Source organism: Lagopus leucura, unplaced genomic scaffold (genome assembly GCF_019238085.1).
Source record: "Lagopus leucura isolate 7727_CA_CO unplaced genomic scaffold, USGS_WTPT01 Super-Scaffold_100008, whole genome shotgun sequence".
Taxonomy (NCBI): domain Eukaryota; kingdom Metazoa; phylum Chordata; class Aves; order Galliformes; family Phasianidae; genus Lagopus; species Lagopus leucura.
Genome location: NW_024962265.1, coordinates 32,348,203 through 32,370,946, shown reverse-complemented (window position 1 = coordinate 32,370,946; position 22,744 = coordinate 32,348,203). Strand labels below are relative to the sequence as shown.

The following is a 22,744-nucleotide window of genomic DNA, read 5'->3' as shown; positions in this document are numbered from 1 at the left end:
GGAGACCGCATAAACTTCTCACTACAAATATAAAGTGTACATAGATACTAAGAAAACCTGAACAAAATTTAACTAAGTTTATTTATTTATTTATTTATTTAAGGTTCCTTAGGCTCCCTCTTTCCATCACTCTAGGGAAGCGTGCATCCCGAATGACGTCACTGTATTTGCCCACATTGAACAGCACACTGAATTAGCCTTAGGACTACAGCATTTGTGGTTGAGCTTTTGATTGTGTCCCCACAGGAGCATATGTAACAGTGTCACTGTACAGATGTCGTTACCTGGAAGGCAGGGGTCTATGAGGGCTACAGGTAAGAAATCCCTTCAGTAACAGAAATGCCACAAATTTTTAACAGAATGTGTTTAGGATCTTATTAGTTACAGCTCCAGAAATGAATCTCAAACACAGAAGCAGTCAGCACTACACGATTCCAAAAGCAGCCTTGCACACAAGTGCCTGACACACAACGGGAAAATGACCCCTACGTATTGCTGTGCATTGATGTAGGTTTTTTCCAGGCTTACACATTTTCTGTAGGCCTAAGATCAGCCAAGAAATAACAATGCTTTTGCGACATTTAACAGCTTGACATTAGAAACTGAATCTAGATTTCCAGTACTTCACAGAAACTCAAAGATCCACCATTCTGAAGACGAGCAACCACAATCTAGCCCTCGGCAAAGATCACCCCTTAGCGTTTCTGCTGAGCGCCCGTCCCCCTGGAGCACGTCCCTACCCCCCAGCCGACCACGGGAGCTCACGGGACGCCGGCGCTGATGTAAGCTGCAGAGCCGCAGCTGCGCGTCCCTCGGATGTGAGCGCAGCCGGCAGCGCGCCGCAGACAAAGGCCGGGAGGCTCGGGGAGCCGGCAGCGGGCGAGCGACGCTGGGCTTCGTCACACAGGGAAGGAAAGTGCCCGAGGTGGTGCGGGGCAGGAAGAGGAGGCGCGGGGCGAGCCTCAGCCCGCGACAGCCTCGCAGGCCCGGGCCCCGAGGCGCACCGCGAAGGCGGATCCCGAAGGCGCCCGGCCCGACCCCGCCTCGCCGCGCCCCGCACCCCGCGCGGACCCGGGCGGCCATTTGCCGCGGTCCGGTGCCGCCGCCTCCCCGCGCCGCGCCTACCCGCGGCCCCCATCGCGTCCGGCTGCGTCCTCCCGGCTCGGCCCGGCTCGACCCGGCCGCCTGCCCGCCCCCGCCAAGCGGCTTACGGGATTACGGCCGCCGCTCCGCTGCAATACCTGGCTCCAAGGTGCAGAGCAAGCGCGGCGCCGTGCGGGAGATGCAGCTCCGCTTCTTGAGGACGTTGCTGAGGATGGTGCCCACGCCGCCTCCCGAGCTCTGCCGCTTGAGGCATCGCCCGCCGCGCCGCAGCGAGCCCGTCAGCCGCTCCTGCCGCATGGTGCCCGCGGCTCAGCGAGCTGCCCCGGGGCTGCGGGCCGGTGACATGGCGCGGGGGGCGGACGGCAGCGGCTCTGCGAGCTAGCGGGGGTCTGCAGTGCGGGCAGAGGAGCGGAGGTGCAGGGAGAGAAAGAGGGAGGACGAGCAGAGGAGAGGGGAAAAAAAGAAGGTGGGGAAAAAAAAAGAGAGTTGCTCCCGCCCACAATCCTAGCATCAGAGCCTGAAAACCTCCTCCAGCACCACCTGGATGCAGCAGCTCCTCACAGACATAAAGGGCGGCCCCGCTCCGGCACGGGGAGCAGCGCGGAGACAGACTGACATCCAGGACAGGCGGAACGGGGCCGGGCAGGAATGGCAGGGCGCTCCCGATCCCACGACGCGCTGTCCAGCACGCACGCTTTCAGCATCCCCAAGTAAAAACAGCCGTTTGTATGATCCCAAATTACAGCCTCACTTCCCACTAGATACACTTCAAAAAAGAAGCTATTCAACAGCGTGAATAGGTGCATTTTCAAGAGCTTTCATTTGACTCAAAAGCATCTTAAAATGTTTTGATACTAAATTTCAAGCTCTTCGTTTGATTGACAGGCAAGGGGAAGCGTTCAAAATGCTGACAGCTTTTATCACCTAAGGCAGTTGGTGCTCCAGCTGAAAGAGAGACGTATCATGGAGTTGGACTTCATGTTGCCTGTGGGTCCCTTCCAGCTGAGGTTATTCTACAATTATGACTATGTCACATGAGTCAGGCTCAAAGACCAAGCTGCCCAAAGTCTGAACCCAACTGTCCATCACTGCAGCTCTGGAACAGCAACTTGCTCCTTTTATTAAACATGTCTGCCAGGTGCAATATGGAAACGGGCAACAGATAAGCAGTAAAGCCAACTGCATAAAGGATACCCCAACAAAACAAAACAAGCTGTTTTTAAAAATCAGTTATAGCTAATCTAGAAGTTAGAGCTATATCTAGAAGCTACTTTTATTTTTGCAGAGTAGTGTGAATTTGTTCATGCCTCTTTAAATATCTGGTTTGGTTCTGCAGAGAAGTCACTACATTCGAGCTGCCAGCTCGCACTCTGAACAGATAATTAAGTCTGTGTGTCGGTGGTTCTTTTTTTAACAAAGGTGACACTTCCCTGCTGATGTAGATGATGCAAATCACTTTATTTCAGTGCCAGCTGGAGATGATTTAGTGGTTAAAGCATAAAATTTGAAACGAATTAATCTCACTAGGTGTACAGATTGTACCAGTGGGACCGCAGCAGAAGTACTTACACACAGAAATAACCACATAATCTGGTATTTTTCTCTTCTTCCTTTGGCACCATATGCAAGTAGTACCACATCCTTCTTTGATCATTCCAACACTGGCTAGCTCAATGCTACCAACCAATGGCCAAAGTCAAAGTTTCAGGACATGATTAAGGGTATCCACACTCAGTCATCTCACCAAATTGGTGATAACAAAATCTTACCTCCAGTTGTTAAACAACTGCAAGTCAGCTCTAAGAAAGACATCAATGCTTAAATGATGAAGACAACCAGCTGCTTTGGTACAACCAAAGGAAGAGTACAGAGTTCTTGTTACTGTTGTTTCTCCTACTTGTCATCTTACTGCTGTGTGAAAACCCCGAAACAGCAGGACAATAATTCTGTGACTCAGAATGGCCACTTTCTCAAGGACCAGCACACCACTAAGGGCACTTGCCCACATGGCAGCCAATTAATCCAACATTACTCTTAAGAAAAATGCAAAAATGAACTTTAAGAGACAAAATGAAAAAGCCAAGACATACTAATGGGTTTGATGACTCATTGGATCATCAGCTCAAATGGATTTCAGAGATAGGGCTAAGCCTCCCATTATGTATATACATAGATATTTTAAGGACAGGAGTGGAGCTTCTAGAAAAATAGATGGCATCTTTTTTAACACTGATCAGGCAAAACCTCTGATTTGGCAGTTGCAAGCATTCTCTGTCCCACTCTCTGGAATTGCAGACATCTAATCATGACACTGCATGCACAGGTTGTATAAGTTTGCCATGGTCACCATTAAGTTGTAAATAGTCTTCGACAACATGGAAATTTCAAAGCGCAGAGAGAATAAAGCTCACAGACAAATCACCAGCTCCAAGCTGGGGTAAAAGCAACAATTTAAAACCAAAGATGTCACCAATCACCATTAATCTACATTGCTACACAAAGTCATAAAAGGCTGGCCACATTAACAAGTTCTTAGCTACATTACCAGCAAGCCAGATGGCATTCAGAAATGATTAATAAATAAATTCAAGAGCCTTGGCTGGTCCAGTTACTTCACCTCTACATATTTCATGATTATCAATCTGAGCCTTTACTTTTCCCCTTTACTACTTCTTTTTTATTTGTAGTTCATTTATTCCCTCCCACACAACACAGTCACTTTCTGAAAAACCTTTCCTCCTCATTTTGTATGTCTTTGCAGTCTCATCACCACCTGCTAACCATGCCTTTATAAACCCTGAGGATATCTCATAAGAAATCCTCCATGACAAGTATAACATGCTCAGTTCCCACAGTCTGCCTTCTGGTGAATTGTCCTATGACCACCATAAGGTTTTGACATTGAAGAACCAACTCTGCTCTATTTACCTTACTCCTCACCATTCACCATCCCACTTTCCTTCTGTCTGCACTGGGATAATGAGTTCAAGATGCAGGTAGAAAGGGAGAATAAACATCAGCAGTGACAGAATGGGGCTGCAGAGCAATCTTGCAATTGAAGAGAAGGATATACCCTTTTGCACAAAGCTTTAGCTACTCAAATCCAGAACTCAGGCACACTTCACTGGTTCTTGTACAACATGCACAAAGAAGACTAAACATAACCAAAAGACTAAAAGTCATAAGCCATTTTCAGCTGGGTCATTGTATTTCATGCGTTTCATATCCCTCCCTTTATTTCATATGAAAGCATAGAGACCTTCCATAATTCTCATTTGCACCACATCTCTGTAAAAGGTTAAACAGTTAAAGTCTGGGGAGAAAGCTTGTTTGCCATGCTTTGGGATACCTGTATTAGCAAAATATTTAACCAGCAACTTTTATTTTATAGGAAAATTGTATAGAATGTCATGCTTTTTAAAATGTGATGAAAATCCTTTTAGTACCTACACAAGTATTTACACAGATGTGTTTAAAAGCAGGAGGTGGTAGAACTGTACTGCATATATACACGAGAGAAAAGGCAAGTTCTAGGAAAGTTCCAGTTTAAGCCATCAAAACAAGAGGCAGGAAGGTTTAAGAATGCCCTGCCTTGTATACAATGTCAAACAGCAGGTACTAGAATACCTTCCTAACCTCTAAGTGGAATTACATTTCCCACTAAGTTAAATATTAAGCCTCAAATGTGACTTATGCTAAGACCTTTTCTCTCAACAATTTTATGCATTATTCAGTCATCACAGTTAAAAAAAGCAGTTCAAAAATTTTTATACTATACTTCATCTCAAAACATTTTAGAAACTATGTTTAGGCAGCATCGCTGCACTAGCTGCCCGTACAACGATTACTAGATGGCATGTACATATCAATAATATAATGGAAAATACGTATTACAGTAACAGGTAAAAGCTATTTTATTAACCTCATGATAGGCCAATTGCCTGCGAAGGCATTATTATTACACAGAATTCTGTAACAGTCCGCAAAATATAACCGTAAAATGTAATTCCGTTACCATTTGGCTTCACATAGCTGAAATAGTAAATCAAGAAATTTGGAATCCATACCAACACACATTATGGTGTGCACTCTAATTCATCATGAACTTCAAAGAGAAAAAAACAACACTTTCGAATTATAGTGTCTAGGAGAAAACATGTGGAGTGAAATGAAATGCGCCCACTTTTGAAGGATGACAGAATAAGACAGTTTGAGTTCTCCTAGGAAGCAAAACTATTTTAAATACACTTATTCCATTAAATCATCTTCTCCACTGGAGCACAGCATTTCTATCCTATCCAATTCTACAGGAGTTCTATTATTAAACAACCATCCTGCCAAAAACAGTATATTTTTGCTCTATCCTAAAAGCCACTCTCATCTAATATAGGCTCTTGAACCAAGCTGAAGTTAATATTTTAACAATGCCATGACAGCTTCACATTATGATGTAAAACAAGCATAATTCATCTGACAACTTGAGAAGAGGCTTTTGGCTAGCCGAATCTCTGGCACTAAAGGGGCACGGGTGCTACAGCAGTGCTGTGTCCTTGAACACGAGCTCCTGCCAGGTGGCCTAGCTCTTCTCTCACCCCAGCCTGCATCTACAGCATCACCTCTTGCACTGACAGTACTGCTATGCAGGCTCTTTTTTGGATTTCCTACCTCAGACAGCACAGGAAAGCAGATGCTTTGATGTACCAGCTGGCTGCAACTGCTGTGTGGACAACCAAGCACAACAGAGCCTGCAGGATTGCTTTGCATGGCCACAATTGCACAAGCATGGGAAAAAGGAGCCTATGGGTAGAGGAGGACAGACTCATTTTACAATCACAGGAAACATGTTGTAAACACAAGAAAAAAAAAAAGATTTTGGACTAACTGTCAGTTCTGTTACTAAGCCGATCTCTGTTCTCATACAAGTCAAGCAGGGTTATCTGCTTTGGACAAGGGATAATGCTGGAGTCTGAAAAAAAATAGAAGTTTTGCTATTGTCTTTGTGTCTAGTGAAGTTCACCTTGTGTACTTTCCCTAGGTTGAGCTCAGGAAAATAATTCAGTGCGTTGACACACCATTGTCAACACAGCATTAATATTTTAAGGTTTTCCATTCATTAGTACTTGGAAGGTAAATGCGACAAAAGAGTCCAGGACCTTGTTTTGTCCTATATTAGATATCATAGAAAGAAAAGAAGAAAAAAAAAAAAGAGTGAGAGCCAATCCTTGCTACAAAGGTATTCAGTGCAAATATAAACTACTCAACGGACAGGAAATAATATCTATCATTTTCAGAAATGGAAAATCAAGACTTAAAAGATTAGTCTCACGAAGTGTGCAGCAGAACTGAGAAACATATCCCAACATGCTCAGTTCTAGCCCAGGGCTACCTCTTCCTTTAGACTGCACACACCCTTCTTGTTTTTCCCTACAAAAACTGACAGCTTAAAGAGTAAATACTCTTTAACAGTGCCTTATTTTGAAGGAAGCCCTTAACACAGCCCACTTGTTCTTGGAGAAATTAAGGCAAAGTAGAGGGAATCTCAGGAATTCTTAGTACAGAGCTCACTGGCAACAGGGCTTCGTTTATAGCTGTCTGAAAGAGAATATTGCCTGCATGTCGTTTAGCTGTATTTACCGAGGACTGAGTTAGAGAACATAATTAAAATAGCACCATTTACTACAGTGTGTATTTGGAAATTAATCCACAAGACTCCTGTGGTAAGAAGCTCACGGAAGTATATACACTATAGGATCCTTAAGCTTAGTATAATTGGGACTGGGCCAGAAAATAACTTCAGATCCAAGATTACTAACTATGATACTTGGTATTTTTTCTTGGTCATTCTCCTGCTTTCCCCAGTCCACACTATCCACTCTTGCCTTCCACACTATATGTGTATACTAGGGCATGAAAGGCAAAGGCAAAGAGAAGGTCCCTTCAATATAGCCAGCTCTCCCTACATCACCTACCCACAAATGTGTGTTGTAATTTATCTTTTTGGAGTGAGGGACATTTACACCGGAAAGTTTATTCACAAGTTGAATTATATTTATCACACATAGCTTCTTGAAATTTTTGGCAGATAAGTATGCCTGGGAGGTATGCCAAACTTTTGCATCAATGAAAAGACCTCAAAAATCATCTGTCTTTAATGAAGACACCTGCAAATCAGTTGTGGAAGCAGTTGCTAGCAGAATGGGATGGAGCTGTGATGACCAGTTTCCTGTGTAGAGAGGCACCACACTCCTAGGCAGTCAGTCAGTGCAGGTAAGACTTCCTGAAGGCCCCTTGCTTCCCATATTGTTCTCAAAGTAGCACAAACAATGCTTATGCAGTTGGATTACGTGTGTGAGGGCTCAAAAGTATCACAGGCTGCTAAACCAAAAGTACAGAGACACTTGTAACCCTCTTGAACCCATCCATAGCATCTCCCCATTTGTAAAGACGTAGTTATTTCTACAAAAATGGAGCAGCAGAAAGACCTAGCAGCCATGCAGTACCAGGACTCACTAAGGCAAACAACAGAACTGCACATTTATGTCTCCCCAGACCCACACAAAGACCCCACTTTCCTGAGTCCTTTAAAACCTGTCCCCAAAACACAATCACACTGAAAGCTAGGAATTACACTAACATTCAAATGCTATAACAAATTATTAACTCTTCTCACCATGTCACCAGCTCTCACAATCACATTATTTAAAAAGTTCATTTTCTGCAGCATCTGCAGTTTCTAGACAAAACCATTTTTGAGGATGGAAAAATTACATTTGCTGATAACACAGCAACACTGTGCACATAATGACAACAACCCATGCCAATGGGTTAGGTACAAAGAGCGACCAAACTCATTCCAGGCCCACCAATGGGAAATGCCTGTTCCCAGAGTTTAACATGAGAGATCTGAAAGAATTTCTGAAAAGCAGAAACCAAATTATGCTTTGTAAACATCATACGCCACAGACCAAAGGCACCTCAAATATATTCAGAAAGAAAAAAAAAAAAAAAAGATAACCTAATGTTACCAACTTGATGTGATTTGAAAACCTTTACCTTAACATAGTGTGCTGTGGCTGCACTGACAGGACAAGGCAGAGATTTAACTCAGAATTGTCCTTATAGGAAACAAAAAGACTTTTGAATATATGGTTGCTTGATCACAGGACAGTAATAACTTAATTCCCCTTATTAAGCCAGTAATAGAGGGCAACATGCACAACTGAGTAAGCCTGACTCTGTAACTCCGTAAAGCTATTTCTACTCACCACAGCACCCATAAATTCTAATTCTGGTCTGCAGCACTATATTAGAGTAGGTGCTGTACAATCACAGAAAGACAGCCTGCCTGCTTTAAAAGAAAGAAATAAAAGAAAACACAGCAGCATAATACAGAGAGACAGTAAGATTATATTGGTAAGCATAATGGATAGCAGCAGTAGTCAGAATATAAGAGATGCTACTGCATTTCTGTAGGCTTCGCAGTAGAAATGAGTAACAAAGGAAAAACCTGAAGGAGGACAACAAGGTGGCATGAGGTAAGAGGGCCAAGGGATTACATTTTAATCAACTTCAACGTGGATAAACACCTATAAGAAAACCCCAACACATGGGGAAATTTAGAAGGTGCTTGTTTTAAAATGCTAAGCAAAGGATGAAGGATGAAGGTGTGACAAAACCTGGAAGAGTGAACAGGAAATGACAAATAAGTGACAATACTAGGTTGCAAAGAGTTTTGTATGTTAAAGCAATGAAAGCAAGATGATAACTATATCTTTGAAGACTTTATGAGAAACAGAAGCACATAGCACACATAGAAACACCTATGCACCAATATTAAAATACAAATGTGTCAATCTCAAACTGAAGTCTTCAGTTAACTCTTTGTATGTATCATGTCTTCTAAAAGGGCTTAAGTATACTCATCAAAAAGAGTTTGGGAAGCGTTCAGTGCCCCAAATGCTTCCAACTGGCTCTTAATCAGAGAGAAGTGATAGATAAGTCAGCAATATGGATCTTTTCATGTTGTGAAATTACAAGGAAAGGGGAGGGGGAATTGTGAACAACAGCATTCAAGTTTATTTTTTCCTAATTAGGTGCAACTGCATGAATTCATTCTGAAGTCAACACTGCCATTTGAGGAACAGAGCGACCTGTACTGTCCTGATGAAGGACAGAAAGAAATCCATTGTGAGGCAAAGAGCAAAAGTCAATTTATTTCACTCATCTCATTTATGCACTGGTTATAACAGTAAAGCAGATCACATGCAGTTACATTAAGCAGATATTTGCATTTCATGAGCAAGGTTAAAGACATATCATGCAGGCATTGCTATAGTAACAACGCATTTTAACTGCAGTAGTAAACAGCATAAAGTCTCATGTTAGCCAGTGGAATAAAAATCACAGCAATGCCTTTGTGCCCAATAAAATATATATGGAGCACATTTTAACTGGAATGTCACAGCAGATGCCTTTTTTGTCAGAGAAATTATCTGCTTCTACTGAAACATAATACTATTTTCATAAGGGAAACACTAAGAAAAATCACTGAAGAGGCCTACCTAAAAGTATTGCTGATAAATGTAAGAACTAAGAAATGTTCCCTTACCTTTCCAAATGATGGAAAGCAAATGCATGTCTTGGACAGTATACACAGCATACAGTATACTCCAGAATCCCACTTGAAAGTCACATGATCATTTAAAAAAACTAATCACCAAATAAGCAGAAAATATTAATGTAATACAGTAAAAAGAATACAAAAAAATATCATTTTGACAGTTTTTATTTGTAGTCATGTTTAAATATTTACAGAACAGAGTTCACAGTATATTGCAGGCTCTCAGGTCTCAAACGGAGGCACTCTTGCCTTATTAGAATTTGATTATTTGCTTAGCATCTAACATAGAAATTGAATATCACAGTGTGAATTGCCAACTTGGTTGATTTCAACTGCTATTTCAGAAAAAGCAAGATTTTAATCTTCCAAACAAAAATAATGAGAGTAAAACCAGTATGTCTCCAAGAAAAGATTTGTTCACAAAAAGAACACTTTCAAAGATCTTTGACTGTAAAGTGACTACCTAAGCTAGAAAAAAGACTAAGCAAAAAACGCCTTTGCTTTGGGCTGTGAAGCACTGTGGAGACAGGACCATGTATATATATGAAGTTTTTAGATATCATTTCTTATTTGCAGTAATGCTAAGGACCTGCATCAAAGACCAAGCTCGAAATGTGCAAGGTGTTCTGTATATACTTAGCAAAAAAGACACACTGTCCCCAGCTGACCCTACTTTCTAGCAAGGATCCTCCCTTTCACAGCATGTGGCCTCCATGGATGGAGTTTCAGTAGAGAGGAATGGAAACAAAACCCTTTCTGGGGTTGCAGAGGAAAATGTTCACTCCAACAGAAGCTAATGGATTTAGTAGGACCGCAAATCTTGATCAGTCAGAATGGAAGTCATCCAGCACTCAAGACCTTTGATTGCATATACATCAGTTGCTGCTCGCAGATGCCACTAGTCCTCTGAGAAATGTAAATGTTCCCATTACATTTTGTTTGTAAATGAAACTACTGCAAGCTTTCAGACCACATAATTCCCTTCTCCATCTACCACGTGGGCCATAACTTCACAGAGCACTTCTGCAACTGCCAATAAAGGAAGTGACTAACATAAAGCAAAAGAACTTCAAACTAACTTTGCATGTCCCACTCTTATTATAAATTTGTTTTCCAGGAGGGCCTCTCACCATTTGTTTGTTCAGAGACCAGCTCATTAAATTCCTGACTTCACTGGGCTTCTCTAGGTATTACCACAGATCTTTAGAACTAATTCCTCAAATTAATATTCTCTTAAAAAAAATAAAATAATAATAAAATCAGCTATATATACTGATTACCTACCCACTCTGACTTCCTTCAGTGGATAACTATTCCTCCTTCAGGATCTAAGGCTCACTGTTGCTGTCAGTGATGACTAGTTGAGGCTAGAAACCAGCAGCAACATATTGAAAATAAATCCTTCAAACTGCTACCTATCAATGATGCCTAATGCAAGCCAAGAACCACAAACTGTACATGCTTTGTATTTTGGCAACATGTACTGTATGGATGACAAGGAAAGCATTACATTGATTGGTACTAAGTTGTTACAATTTTAGAGAGGCATATAAACTTATAAGTGATTTAATTGCTAATAAAACATAATAGAAAGTTTCAAATTTTAAAAGGTTTCAGATAATACTAATAATTCTTTCTTCTTTTACAAAGGTGTTACAGTAAGATGATGTAACAAGGGGATGTAACAGACTTCACTTCTCTGGCAAATTTCAAGTGTATACAAAGAGCACTCATTCACTGCTCAGCAAGTCAAATTCAGCTTATTACTAACTTCAAGGAGCAAAACATTTTAAATATGAGGAAATCTCCAGAGTAGCATAGAATTATAACCAGGAGTATTGATCTGAAAGGACTAAATTCACAGCCCACTTTTTTAACACCTCATTTTTAAATTCAAGCTTATCTCACAGAACTGCAAAAACATAGCTGCTAGGACTGTCTGATGCTTCAAAAATCAGTCTATTCCTAGCACTAATTATCCCAAGCAGCTGTTATCCTCCATTTGATCTACAATATCCAGGAAATCTCTTCTTCAAAGACTAACTCAACTGAAGAACTTTTTGTATGTGATATTCAGAGATAAAATTCACTTATACTGCTTAAACGCTATGCACTCCGTTGAACATTTTCAGTGAAGCTCCATTAACCTTCCTGAAAATTCACGATAATTTCCAAAATAAATAAATAAATAGCATTTCATTAGGAGAAAGAAGAATGAAGAACAGCAAGGTTAACAGTACTAAAGTATAATCCCTAGAAGAATTAAAAAGTAGGTACTGCTAAACTAGACAACTGTGAAAGACTATGCACACAATCTAACTGCACAGCTTTTTCTCTCGGGGTATTTCCAGCAAAAGATAAAGGATTGTATCATTTGTACTATAGTTAGGTAACAGACACAGCCACCCATCCTGTGAGCTCACGTATACAAACAAACCCATACATCTTGAATGCTCGAAGTTTCCCATGTCAGGTGTTTTCACTACTTGCAGGTGCAAGAGTAGATCTGTGATCAGATCAGAAGTGTCCAAAGGAGGTATGAATCATGACTGCTGGCTATCTCCATCACGTGCTCCCAGCATGCGTCACCCCTTCTCACATGGCCTTTCGCAGCACTGGTTGTACAGCCAGCTTCCTCTCAAATTCCCCTTTAAAGCTGTGAATTCCTAGTATCCCAGATATCCTGGACACAGCAAAGCTCATGCCTACTTTTAGTTCTGCTGTTGCCTGTGTTACACAGAGCTGTGGGCTGAGCCCTTTGCTGGGCCAGGGCACACGCTCCATTCCTTCCAGCCCTGCCTGGCACTCCCCTGCCCCAGGCAGGCTCCCTGGCTTGGAACGATGAGCTCAGCTTCACACTGATCCTGTGCGGAAGTCAGCATCTCAGCTCATTTAAACACAACATACTCACTGTGACTTTAATAAAAACCTTGCTTTTCCAGTTCTTCAGGGAACTGTGAGGCCAATCAAACTCCACTGCAGATGAGGAATCCATCTCAACACACAGAGAGAACAACGTTGCCTGACAGAGTTGTTCCTAATGTCACGATCGACTGACTAGGGACTGCAGATGATGAACAGGCAGTTCTGACTGATTGTTGTCAGCAAACAACAGCATCCTTCCTTTGGCTGACTGAACAATCTCCTTAGTTTGAGCTGATCCAGTACCACCTCTCTCAGTTATAGCTGTACTGAAGAAATAAGATGTCACTGATGTGAGAACCACTTTGTTCAGACAAATTCATATATAGCTACTACCAGAGCATTACTTGATAAGGAATCCAAAAAAAAGAAGTTCAGCTGCAATAATCTATCAGATTAGTCTACATTTCTAATACTCAGCAAGCATTTTATGTAACAAGTACTACCCAATACATCAACTTCTCATGGCACAGCTGTTGTGAAAAACAGTTCAGCGCACTCAAAATTCTATGTGCATAACAAAACTAATCCCAGGAGGTCTGCTATCGCTTTGCAACAGGAACAGGGCTACAGCTACACAGAAGAATATGGAAAAGGCAGCAATCAACCTTAGTTGTATGCACATACAAAATAAATACATTCTCAGATGTAGCACTAAGTCAAGCTTTTCTTTGCTGTCACAGCTGCTAACACAATGACAAAGAATATTAATATCCTGTAAGAAACACTGTATGACAAGAATGTGTCAGTGATCCTGCAATCTATGCATTTACATACAGAGCAGTCTGCACTTCTGATTGCAAAATGGGCCTAGATTCAGCAGCAAAATTATTGTTTACAGAAAGATGCACTGAATTCACTCATCATATCTATAATAGGCACTGAAGTATTTATTCTGGTAATATATACTGTAGCCACACTCAGCTGTTAACAACCCATCAGGTTTCTGCATCACATAAAAACGTTGTAGAGCTATTTTAATGCAGTTGGGTACGATGGTGAAAGCATCAACCACTGCTTGGATGGTGACAATTTATAGGGTGATAGCAGCAGAGATCAACTATGAGACTGTACTATGTGACACTGTACACACAGATCAATTTAACATCACTTTACCCCCACCCCAGAAGTCTGTCATTTCCCAAGGCAAGTATTCAAAATGAAGAGAAGAAAGCATGCAGATATATGGCTGTAAAGTTTGCAGGCCCCACAGTCTATACAGAAGGGGGATGTCATGGTTGTTTGACCAGGTTTCACTGCACTGCACCAGGTTTCACTTCACCAGGGTGAAGGCTGGTTATCTCCTAAACCATGAGAGCTGGTAACTCCTAAATCATGCCTGGTACAACATACCATCAATCCAAAGTGCCTGAAAGTGTATAAGCATAGAACTTGACCAGATGCCCAAGGTTCATAACAAAAGCAATCCTCCTGGATCCTGCCAAAGCAGCAGTCAAGACAGTTTTCTTAGCTAAACTCTGAAGGAGCCCACAGTAAAAGCCCTTTCTGAGAACTGTGCAGATTTTAGCCAATGACAGAACATATAATCATAATACATCAGCAGGGACATAGTTTGAATGCAGGCAAGACATTTCAGTATTGAGAGCTAGGGGCAAAGAGGTATAGTGAGGAATACCAGACACAGAAAAAGTAAGGATCTATATGCTCTCCAAAGAGACAGGAGGAAAACATATGGCTTAAGAATAAGTGTTAACTGTTGAGCTCCTAATCCAACTTGGTAACCTCAGTGCTGAGCAGCCAGAGTGAACTGCAGAGATGGCTGAATGTATATTCCCAGGAAAATCTCCAGTAAAAAGCTGGTTGGAAACATTAATGGAAAACTACCACAAAATGCCAGCTCATGAAGAGCAAAGTCCTTCACGACAGAGTACTGTATTTGGGAAAATAACAAAACAAAACCAAAAAAACATCATATTTCTAAATCCTAAAAACATAATTTCATTTTGACTCTTTTTGAAATTAAATGCTGTAATGTCTAAAAAATGGCTCATTACATAACATGAAATGAGAAAAGGCAAGGACTGTCAAAATCTCAACAAAGCATTTCAGCTCAAAATGTAAGCTTTCAGAATTTTGCTTCATAAGCAGTTGACTTTGTGAGTGGGTGTTTCATTTCATGTTGGAACAAGATACTTTTTGTTGCTGCATTCTAAAAGTGGAATTTCACCTAAAGTGAGGATTCCAGATTGTGTACTGCATTATTATTTTTTGCCATCTTCTGAATTTGATATTCTGCAAATGTACAGACCATTGGAACTTTTGAGTTGGGATATGATCAAATCAGAGGGTAAATCCATCCTCTCACTTTTTAGAGAAAAACAACAAGATGATTTCCTTTTCAGCAATAGAAAAGGAAAGAACTTCTTCATCTCAGGAGTCAGACAACTGAAATTAATCCCAAAGTGGCCTTCTAAGGGATGCCAACTCTGTACAGTCACGATTTGCTAAGCCTGGCAAATATTCCAGTCAGATTCCTTACAATCTAGAACTCATATTACAGCTTTGTTTTTACAGTGGAGAATATCAGCATTAGAAGATGGCAGTCAGCTTTTTACAAATTACTACAGATTAGCCAAACAAGGGCTTCTGCAGACTCACACCAGCACAGATCAACCTGAAGAACTGGCCGGAGACAACAAAGTGGGACAGTCTGTCCCCACAGTGCTTACCAACACCGCCGTTACCAGATGATTAAAGATGTCAACATTCATTGCCTACCTCAATTCTGCAAAAGATCTGTACTGTGTATGCACATCCCATCAACAACACAAATACACGGTAAGTCTGGTAACTTAGTTGATAGCTCTCTAATAAGAAACATAGCATGATAAACAGTGGCACAGCACAGCACTGAGCCAGAATATTCATAGAATCATAACATTCATTTGCAGCTCAGTTAGACTGCTTCCTCTTGCATTGCTTCCCTCAGTTTCAGCACCCTGGCTGTGCAGTTCACCAAATACCAGTTCCCAGGTCCTATTCTCATCAAAATGAAGTAATCATGTAATTCACTACCTAAAAAGTCCCCAGGATTATTCAGGTTCTGATTATTTGTCACCCTTTAACACAGAGCTAGCACCTTTTTTGTGTTGCTAGTTTAAGTAGCTGCATTCAGTACTAAGATAGCAAGCTTCCATTTGTATTTAAAAATCAAAATTGCTGGCCTTGTAACAGTGAACATCCTGTTCAGTATTCCACACTGCTGGTACTGTGTATGAAATCACTCGCTCTTCTATCTCACAGACTCACTAACAGTAATCTAGAATACATAATCTAATGTTCATTATCAAATACTAAATATGACATACAACTACTTACAGAAACATTTTGCCATGACCTGGTGCATACTGATATAGACACTGTTCACAAGTAATCCTTCTCAGACCAGGCTCCTGTTGCACTGGATTCTGTTGCTCTCAGATTTGACAAAATCTTGGCTGGCTAAAGATGAATGAAATGTGATAATCAAGTGCCATTTAATTTCACAGCAGCATATTCACCATTATTAGATCCCTCTAAGGATTCACACAGCTACCAACCTCAACAAGCCAAGCTCCAGCATCCTGAAATACAGGTTCTCTCCTGTCCCATTATTTCACTTTCTACAAACAGGACATAGATCAGATTATGAAATCTTTACTAATCTTTACTTCAGCCCACTTCCATACCTTGAGTCATAAGTAGCATAGAGCATCTTTGCTCTATAGCACACAGGTAACAGTTTGTTGACTATCACAACAGTTAAAAATCAATAAAAATATTCAATTTATTTACTGTAGCAAATACATAATGCTCCAATAGGGAAACTGACTGTACAGAAAATTCAACATACACTTAGCAACAAGGACATGATTCAGCAGAGGGCTGTTAGAGTTAAGGCAGTATGGTTGGGTTGCGGTTGGACTTGATGATCTTTAAGGTCTTTTCCAACCTGAGAGATTCTATGATTCTTTGATTCTACAAATTTAACAAACACCTGGAAACAATCATCACATCTTTAGGATCATTATCCTGTTTCTTTCCCATTTCTCTTTCCCCACCAAAAAGCTTCCCATGGGGAAAGGATGGAGTAGAATTAAACTAAAAACAATTCATTAGGAAAAACAAGAAGCAACCACAGCATTTCTTAAAGTATCAAATTCATTAACATCCATGAAGGATTGAGACTGGTAATGTAAGTACACAAACATTGACGAGGTGCAGAGATAGACTAATTTGAGGATGACTCACGTGAAATGAGACTCTGCAAGAAGTAAATCTCTTATTTTAAGTGTATCAAAGGAGGAATGTATTTTTGATAGATGAATTAAATAGCTATTGCTATAAAAAAGGAAATCCATCTGGCTTCAAACATCGGAGCTACTGAGTTTAAATTTAAAATTAGTCAGATTGCAACAGGAAATCTAAAGAAGAGTTGGAGATGAACACAGAAAGCACACAGCCTATCTTTTAAATGCAAATGGAAATTGCAATACTAATACTTTTGATTTTTAATACAGAACACTCTCCTCTTTAATACACATTTTAGATACTAAAGTGAGGAACAACTCACAACTAACCAACTCATACTACTACAGTCTCAGACAAGGCTTTGTCAGTATCCTCTAAGTGAGATTCCTACCCTGTAAGAAGAGCTCATTGTAGAGTGACAATAACACACTCTCAGCAAAGAGTTCATAGCCTGGCCATCTCCCAGAGAATGCAGAGGGTACATCACTGAGGCCAGGTAACAACAGTTTGCACTACTTTCTATTGAGGCTTTCTACTGAGGTAAGATGCACTCAAAGAGATCAGAGCATTGCTACTAAGTATGTACATAAAACTCTGAATTTATAGACTCCAAAACACTCAGCTCTCATTATCAGGAGCTTCTCAATAATCTCCACAGCCACATCGGAACTAACTATCTCAGTTCTAATTAAGATATAATTTGTCACTATTTTTCCAACTGCTTCCCATATGAAACCTAAAACTTTCCTTGTAGTGTACATTTATTTGCCTCTTGTGAAGCTCTTACGTTCATATTTAAGGAAATGATACAAAAGCTTCCAACCTACAAAACCCAAAGAGACGCACCTCAATCTCTGCGTGAAATAAAATATGCTGTCTCCCCCTGCTGGCTCTGCATTAAATCAAACCACTCGGAGGGAAGGGAAAAACAGAAAGCAAATATTTAGTGCCATCCTAGAGAATTCTATATTGGAGCCAATATTGAACAGCAGCATAATAACAATCTTCAAGCTCAGTTTCTAAGTACAACAACAGAGTACACTGTGAGACACAGTTAAAGTTATTATAGGTATCATAGCACTAAACAAACTCTTAGTGAAAGGTTCTTTTGAAAATATCTCTTCATCAAAAATACAAGAGAATATTAATGCACGTTGTGTTAATATAACTTCAGTTTTGTATTGAACCAGATTTAAGCATCTGGATGTTGTCCTAAGGTTAATTTGACTGATGTTCTACCTCTACACAGAGATTTCACTATGTCAAGACAAAAAATATACGTGACAGCAGTGTTAACAAACGACAACACTCTACATAAATCAATCAAAGCATCACTGTATTATTACAAACATTGCAATGTCAGAATTAATGACACCACAGGTCAAAGATTCTTTTTTTCTTGGTCACTAAAAATATTATTTAGAGAAAAAAAATATTTAGCAACTTCTCCTTAGTTATTTGAGAAAAATTTAAAGGTTTTGGCCAGCAGAAATACTCACATTTTGGGGTGGGACGGAGGTGAACTTTTTTTTTTTCAAATGTTCCATCATGTGAATTGTTTTTTTCAAAGCTGACAGGGGAAAAGTAGATCTTTTCTCTCTTAGCTTAACAGTTTTGTTGAGATTTTAGTACTTTACACACTCAGCAACTGCACTTGTCACACCTGTCTAAGCTATTACCTTCTCCTATGCTCTCACTTCTGCCACCCTCTGAGAAAATGGAAATGGGGAAGTGCTACGAAAAGAAAAGAGGAATTATCTTTCAGATGGATCAGCTCTCCAGTCTGGTTCACCACATCCCACACAGTGGTTCCTGCCTATTACAATGCAGGAAGACAGTACAGAGGGAAGAATAAAAGGTTGGGAGGAAGAAAACCAGTTGTGCTTGCAGTTGGGACAGTGCTGATCACCTAACAACTCAAAGGCACAACTACTGGAAACTTGTACACCTATTCCAAAACAAATGTAGCCATAGCAAGTCATTCAAAAAAACACCAGTGGCTTTGGATCAGATCTTTACATAAGAAATAACTCAGTTTTGGCTGTCTTGGGATACACAAGTCTGGATTTTCTGAGCCACAAGCGAAAGTTAACAATAAGTTAAACAAAAATCTACATGCCCATGGACTGGTATTAGACAATAAACTGTTACCTTAACGTTTCAGCTGCTATCTCAAGTATTGCTGGCAAATTAATGGAAAGGGGCATTATGTTTAAAACACAAGTACAAAAGTCTCTGAAAATTGTAAAAACACATTCATATTTAGGATGAAATCCCACATCCCTCTGACTCAAAAAGTTTCTAACCATACAAATGAGATCAGGATGTTCACACCTTCAGAATTTACAGTCAGCCCTCTAAATACTTAAATGCATGCAAAATGAAAATACTCTTATTTAAAAGCAGGCTATAGCGTATGCTTAATGTTGAAAACACAATTATCAAGCTGATGTTGATGAAGAAAAATAACAGGTGAGAAGTAGAAATACACCTGAAGTAGTACATGTCAGCCAAGATCTTTCATGCTATGCTTTAAGTCAACCAGAGGAATGTTTATAAATGCTTAAAAATGAATAGACCTGTAACTAAATTACGTTAGCACATGCTACTACAATGAGATTCTTTTAATAATATTTTACATGCACCTCAAAGCTCCTACCAGGCATTTCTGTGAAGTGACCATGCTTTATTTACTGTACCTGAACATTTCTGTACCTGTCACGCTGCATGTTAACAAAAAAATAAGACAGGAAACAGGTTATTTTCACATGTCCACTCTGAAGGCATATTTTCTATCTATTTTGACACATAACATTACATTTTTTCATTTTAGCAGCACTCATAAAAGCATTTCAGCATGCCTTTAGATGACAATTTTGCCAAGCCTCAAAAAAGGTTTCACTGTGTTGGAAGAAAAGGCTAAGCAATTAAAGATCAGCATTTCTCCCCTTTCCCACCTGTTCCCTCTGACACCTCCAAACACACACGTGCTGATAAAGATGTCTGGGGAAAGTAGGTTTGTTTATACTAATGCTCCTCATCTTGAATCAACTCAATAGAAAGGAGTAGCACGCACTACTAACAAAATGCTGAGAAGACCGTTGCATTTGCCATCTGTAGCTACACAAAGCTGTAGCTACAACAGCCTATCTAGTCAGCAGCTTAAATCAAACTGTGCTTTGCCAGGTGCCACAGACACCACTGGAAGCCAGCCGTGTAAGAAACAGCACAGTCTGGCTTCATGATTTTAAATCAAAGGCAAGGGCTTAATCGAAATACTGCCCACGTTAATGAAATACACTACTTACACTAATACACATGCAAACAGAACAGCACTTACGTCGTTTCTGGGAAACTGCCTGTAAACAAGCGGTGACAATGTCGCAGTTCTTCTGGACTTTATGCACAAGCCTGTCTTTCAGCTTCAGAAGATGAAGTAACTTCGCGGATTGAACAGAAATTCTGTAATTCAGTTCCTGTTTTATAGCTGTCAATTCATCCACATCTGCCAATAAGCAGAGAAAATAACCTCAATCCAGGCCAAAACATACACAAGAAGCCTATTGTAGTTGACATGCAAAATTACTTGCCCCCAAGGCATTTACAAATGCAAATTTCCCATAGACTGGAAGATCTATTGAAAGGGACCATCCCTGATTGCAAACATTTTCAAGATCTGAGCCACAGTCTCCAACGTTCATTCAAACTGAAGTACCTCAATTAGTTGTGCAGTGTATTAAACTTAGCAACCATATTGTGATATATCGGAACCTTCATGATAGATGCAGCAGAATACATCTCAATTAGCACAATCAGGGGGTACGTTTTATATATAGAACGCTGCCTGGGAAAAACATGCAAAAGGAATAAGTAAGTGGCAATAGACAAAGGAAAATGTTCAAGAACACTGCCTGCAAAGCTAGGGATGCAACTCCAGGATGAGCTCTAAGTGGAAAACTATTTCCACTAAAAGGTAAATGATGTTGCTTCAGTCAGGGCCTTCACTATTTCCACTGGTTTCAGTGGCACCAGAGCTCCCAGCTCACCAAAATGACTCAGCTTACTTCTAGTGCTCCTGATGACACTTGTGCAGCAAGCTTTAGAGATGTGGGAGAGAGTTTTGGGATTCTCTCCTCTGCGCATCCCACCAGTGAAAGTCTGGGTTTTGCCTACCACATGCTGACCTCTTCAGCTCTTTGCTACAGAACAGCCTGGTGAAATTTGCTACTGCTGTCCTGACAGCTTTCTTCCTGAGACTGTTCTCAAACCTTATTGCTTTCAGTCCAACCACACCTCTCAAAGCTGAAAGAAAAATCAATCAAAAAAAATCCATAGTGCAGCAATCTGATCCAGCGAGCAAAAAGTTGATGCCTTCAGGAAAAGCTACCATTAGTGGGATGGTGATTGGCTCATACAGCAAAACCTTCCTCAAAACTCTACAGAGCTTAAAAAAAGGACAAAGTAGGCTGAAATGCTAACCAGTTGTGGGATGGGAGAGAACCAGGTATGGCAGCAAGGGCAGATGCTGGCAAAAACAGCTCCGTATTCTGCAGCAGGCAGCGCATCCAGATCGGTCCCTCCTGCTCAATCAGTACCTCCCATCTCTGGGATTGGGCAAAGTGATTTCATGCAACATTGTACCAGGGAATAAAATTAAACTGTATTCCTACTGACATGGACAGTCACCACAAAAGCAGTGAGGTGAATTTTAGCCTTTCTTGTTCACTCCAGTTAGCTGTTCCTGTAAAAAACATTAATTACTGTTGCAGCAAAAGTCCTAAGTTCTAGTTCCAGGACATACATTCCCCATGGGACATACAGAACACGAGCCCATATCCTGTAACATCGGGTTGAATACCATCATCTCATTAGGAAGCCAAACAAGGAAGCAAAAAGCTGTTTGCACAGCCTGAGAAACTGGCATGTCTATTCACCTCCTGCTTTCTGTCTTTGACAGAAACAAGGATATCCTGACATCAAGAGACAAGAGATCTTCATAAGGTCCTCTTCACCAGGCTGGCTTGCGGCTGCAAGTCCCACCCTTCAGGTAGCATTCGCTGTCACAGCTGCACGGGCATCGTGAGCCCCTTGACAGCTTCATTTTGGTTCGTTTTTATTTTGAATTCATTTTGCTTTCCTTGGAGACAAGTTTACCTGCACAGTAAGCTGAAAACCGCAAAGCTGATGAGAATGGCAAGAGCCTGAAAACACGGCCAGCTTTCACGGAGGAAGGAGGGAAAGAACAACAACGGATGACACCCGTTCCACCTGCCGCAGGTGAGCCCGCCTCGTCCCTCAGGCCCGGACGCAGCGAACCCCGTGCCAAGCACTGCACCGAGTGGAGGGGAGCGGCCCGTACCTTTCAGCCGCAGGTACTCGGCGCGGCTCGGCCGCTGCTGCCGCAGCTCCCGCAGGACGCGAGGAGGGGCGGCCACCTCGGCGGCGCTGTAGAGCTCGGTGAGCAGCCCGCTGACCAGCGACGAGGTGCGGCTGGAGCGGCCGCTGCCTGGCACCTCCTCGTCCTCCTCGTCTTCCTCTTCGGCTAGGCTGTCCGCGCTGCTGCCCGCCCGGCCGCCCGCGCCTCGCTCCCCTGCCTCCATCTTCCGCGCCCGCTCGGCGGCGCCGAGTTCCGGGCTCGGCTCGTTCCACGGCCGGCCGGAGGTGGCGGGGGGAGTGCGGGCTCCGGGGCGTTCCCCGCGGGCAGGAGCGACGCGAGGCCCTCCCCGCGCACCTCGCGGCGTGGTAGAGCCCGCGGCCGGGGCCGCACCTGCGGGCATCACCTACCGCCGGGGGAAGGCGCGGGCAGGGGTGAGGAGCTGGGTGGTGAAATGCAGCGGTTGGCAAAAG

The 22,744-nt window shown here is 41.6% G+C and overlaps 1 protein-coding gene across 4 annotated transcripts in view; it reads right to left on the bottom strand.

The window, feature by feature from the left end:
- TBC1D30 (TBC1 domain family member 30) overlaps positions 1 to 22,500 on the bottom strand; it is a 49,557-nt gene extending 27,057 nt beyond the window's left edge. For 2 of the 4 annotated variants that reach the window (XM_042872781.1, XM_042872783.1), the window contains exon 1: positions 1,242 to 1,401. In XM_042872781.1, the coding sequence (XP_042728715.1) occupies positions 1,242 to 1,401 (160 nt within the window). Of the gene's footprint in view, positions 1 to 1,241; positions 1,402 to 20,237; positions 20,403 to 22,256 lie in introns of those variants that run through there. The other 2 variants (XM_042872780.1, XM_042872785.1) reach the window with 2 other exon arrangements.
- Between the last annotated feature and the right edge of the window lie 244 nt (positions 22,501 to 22,744).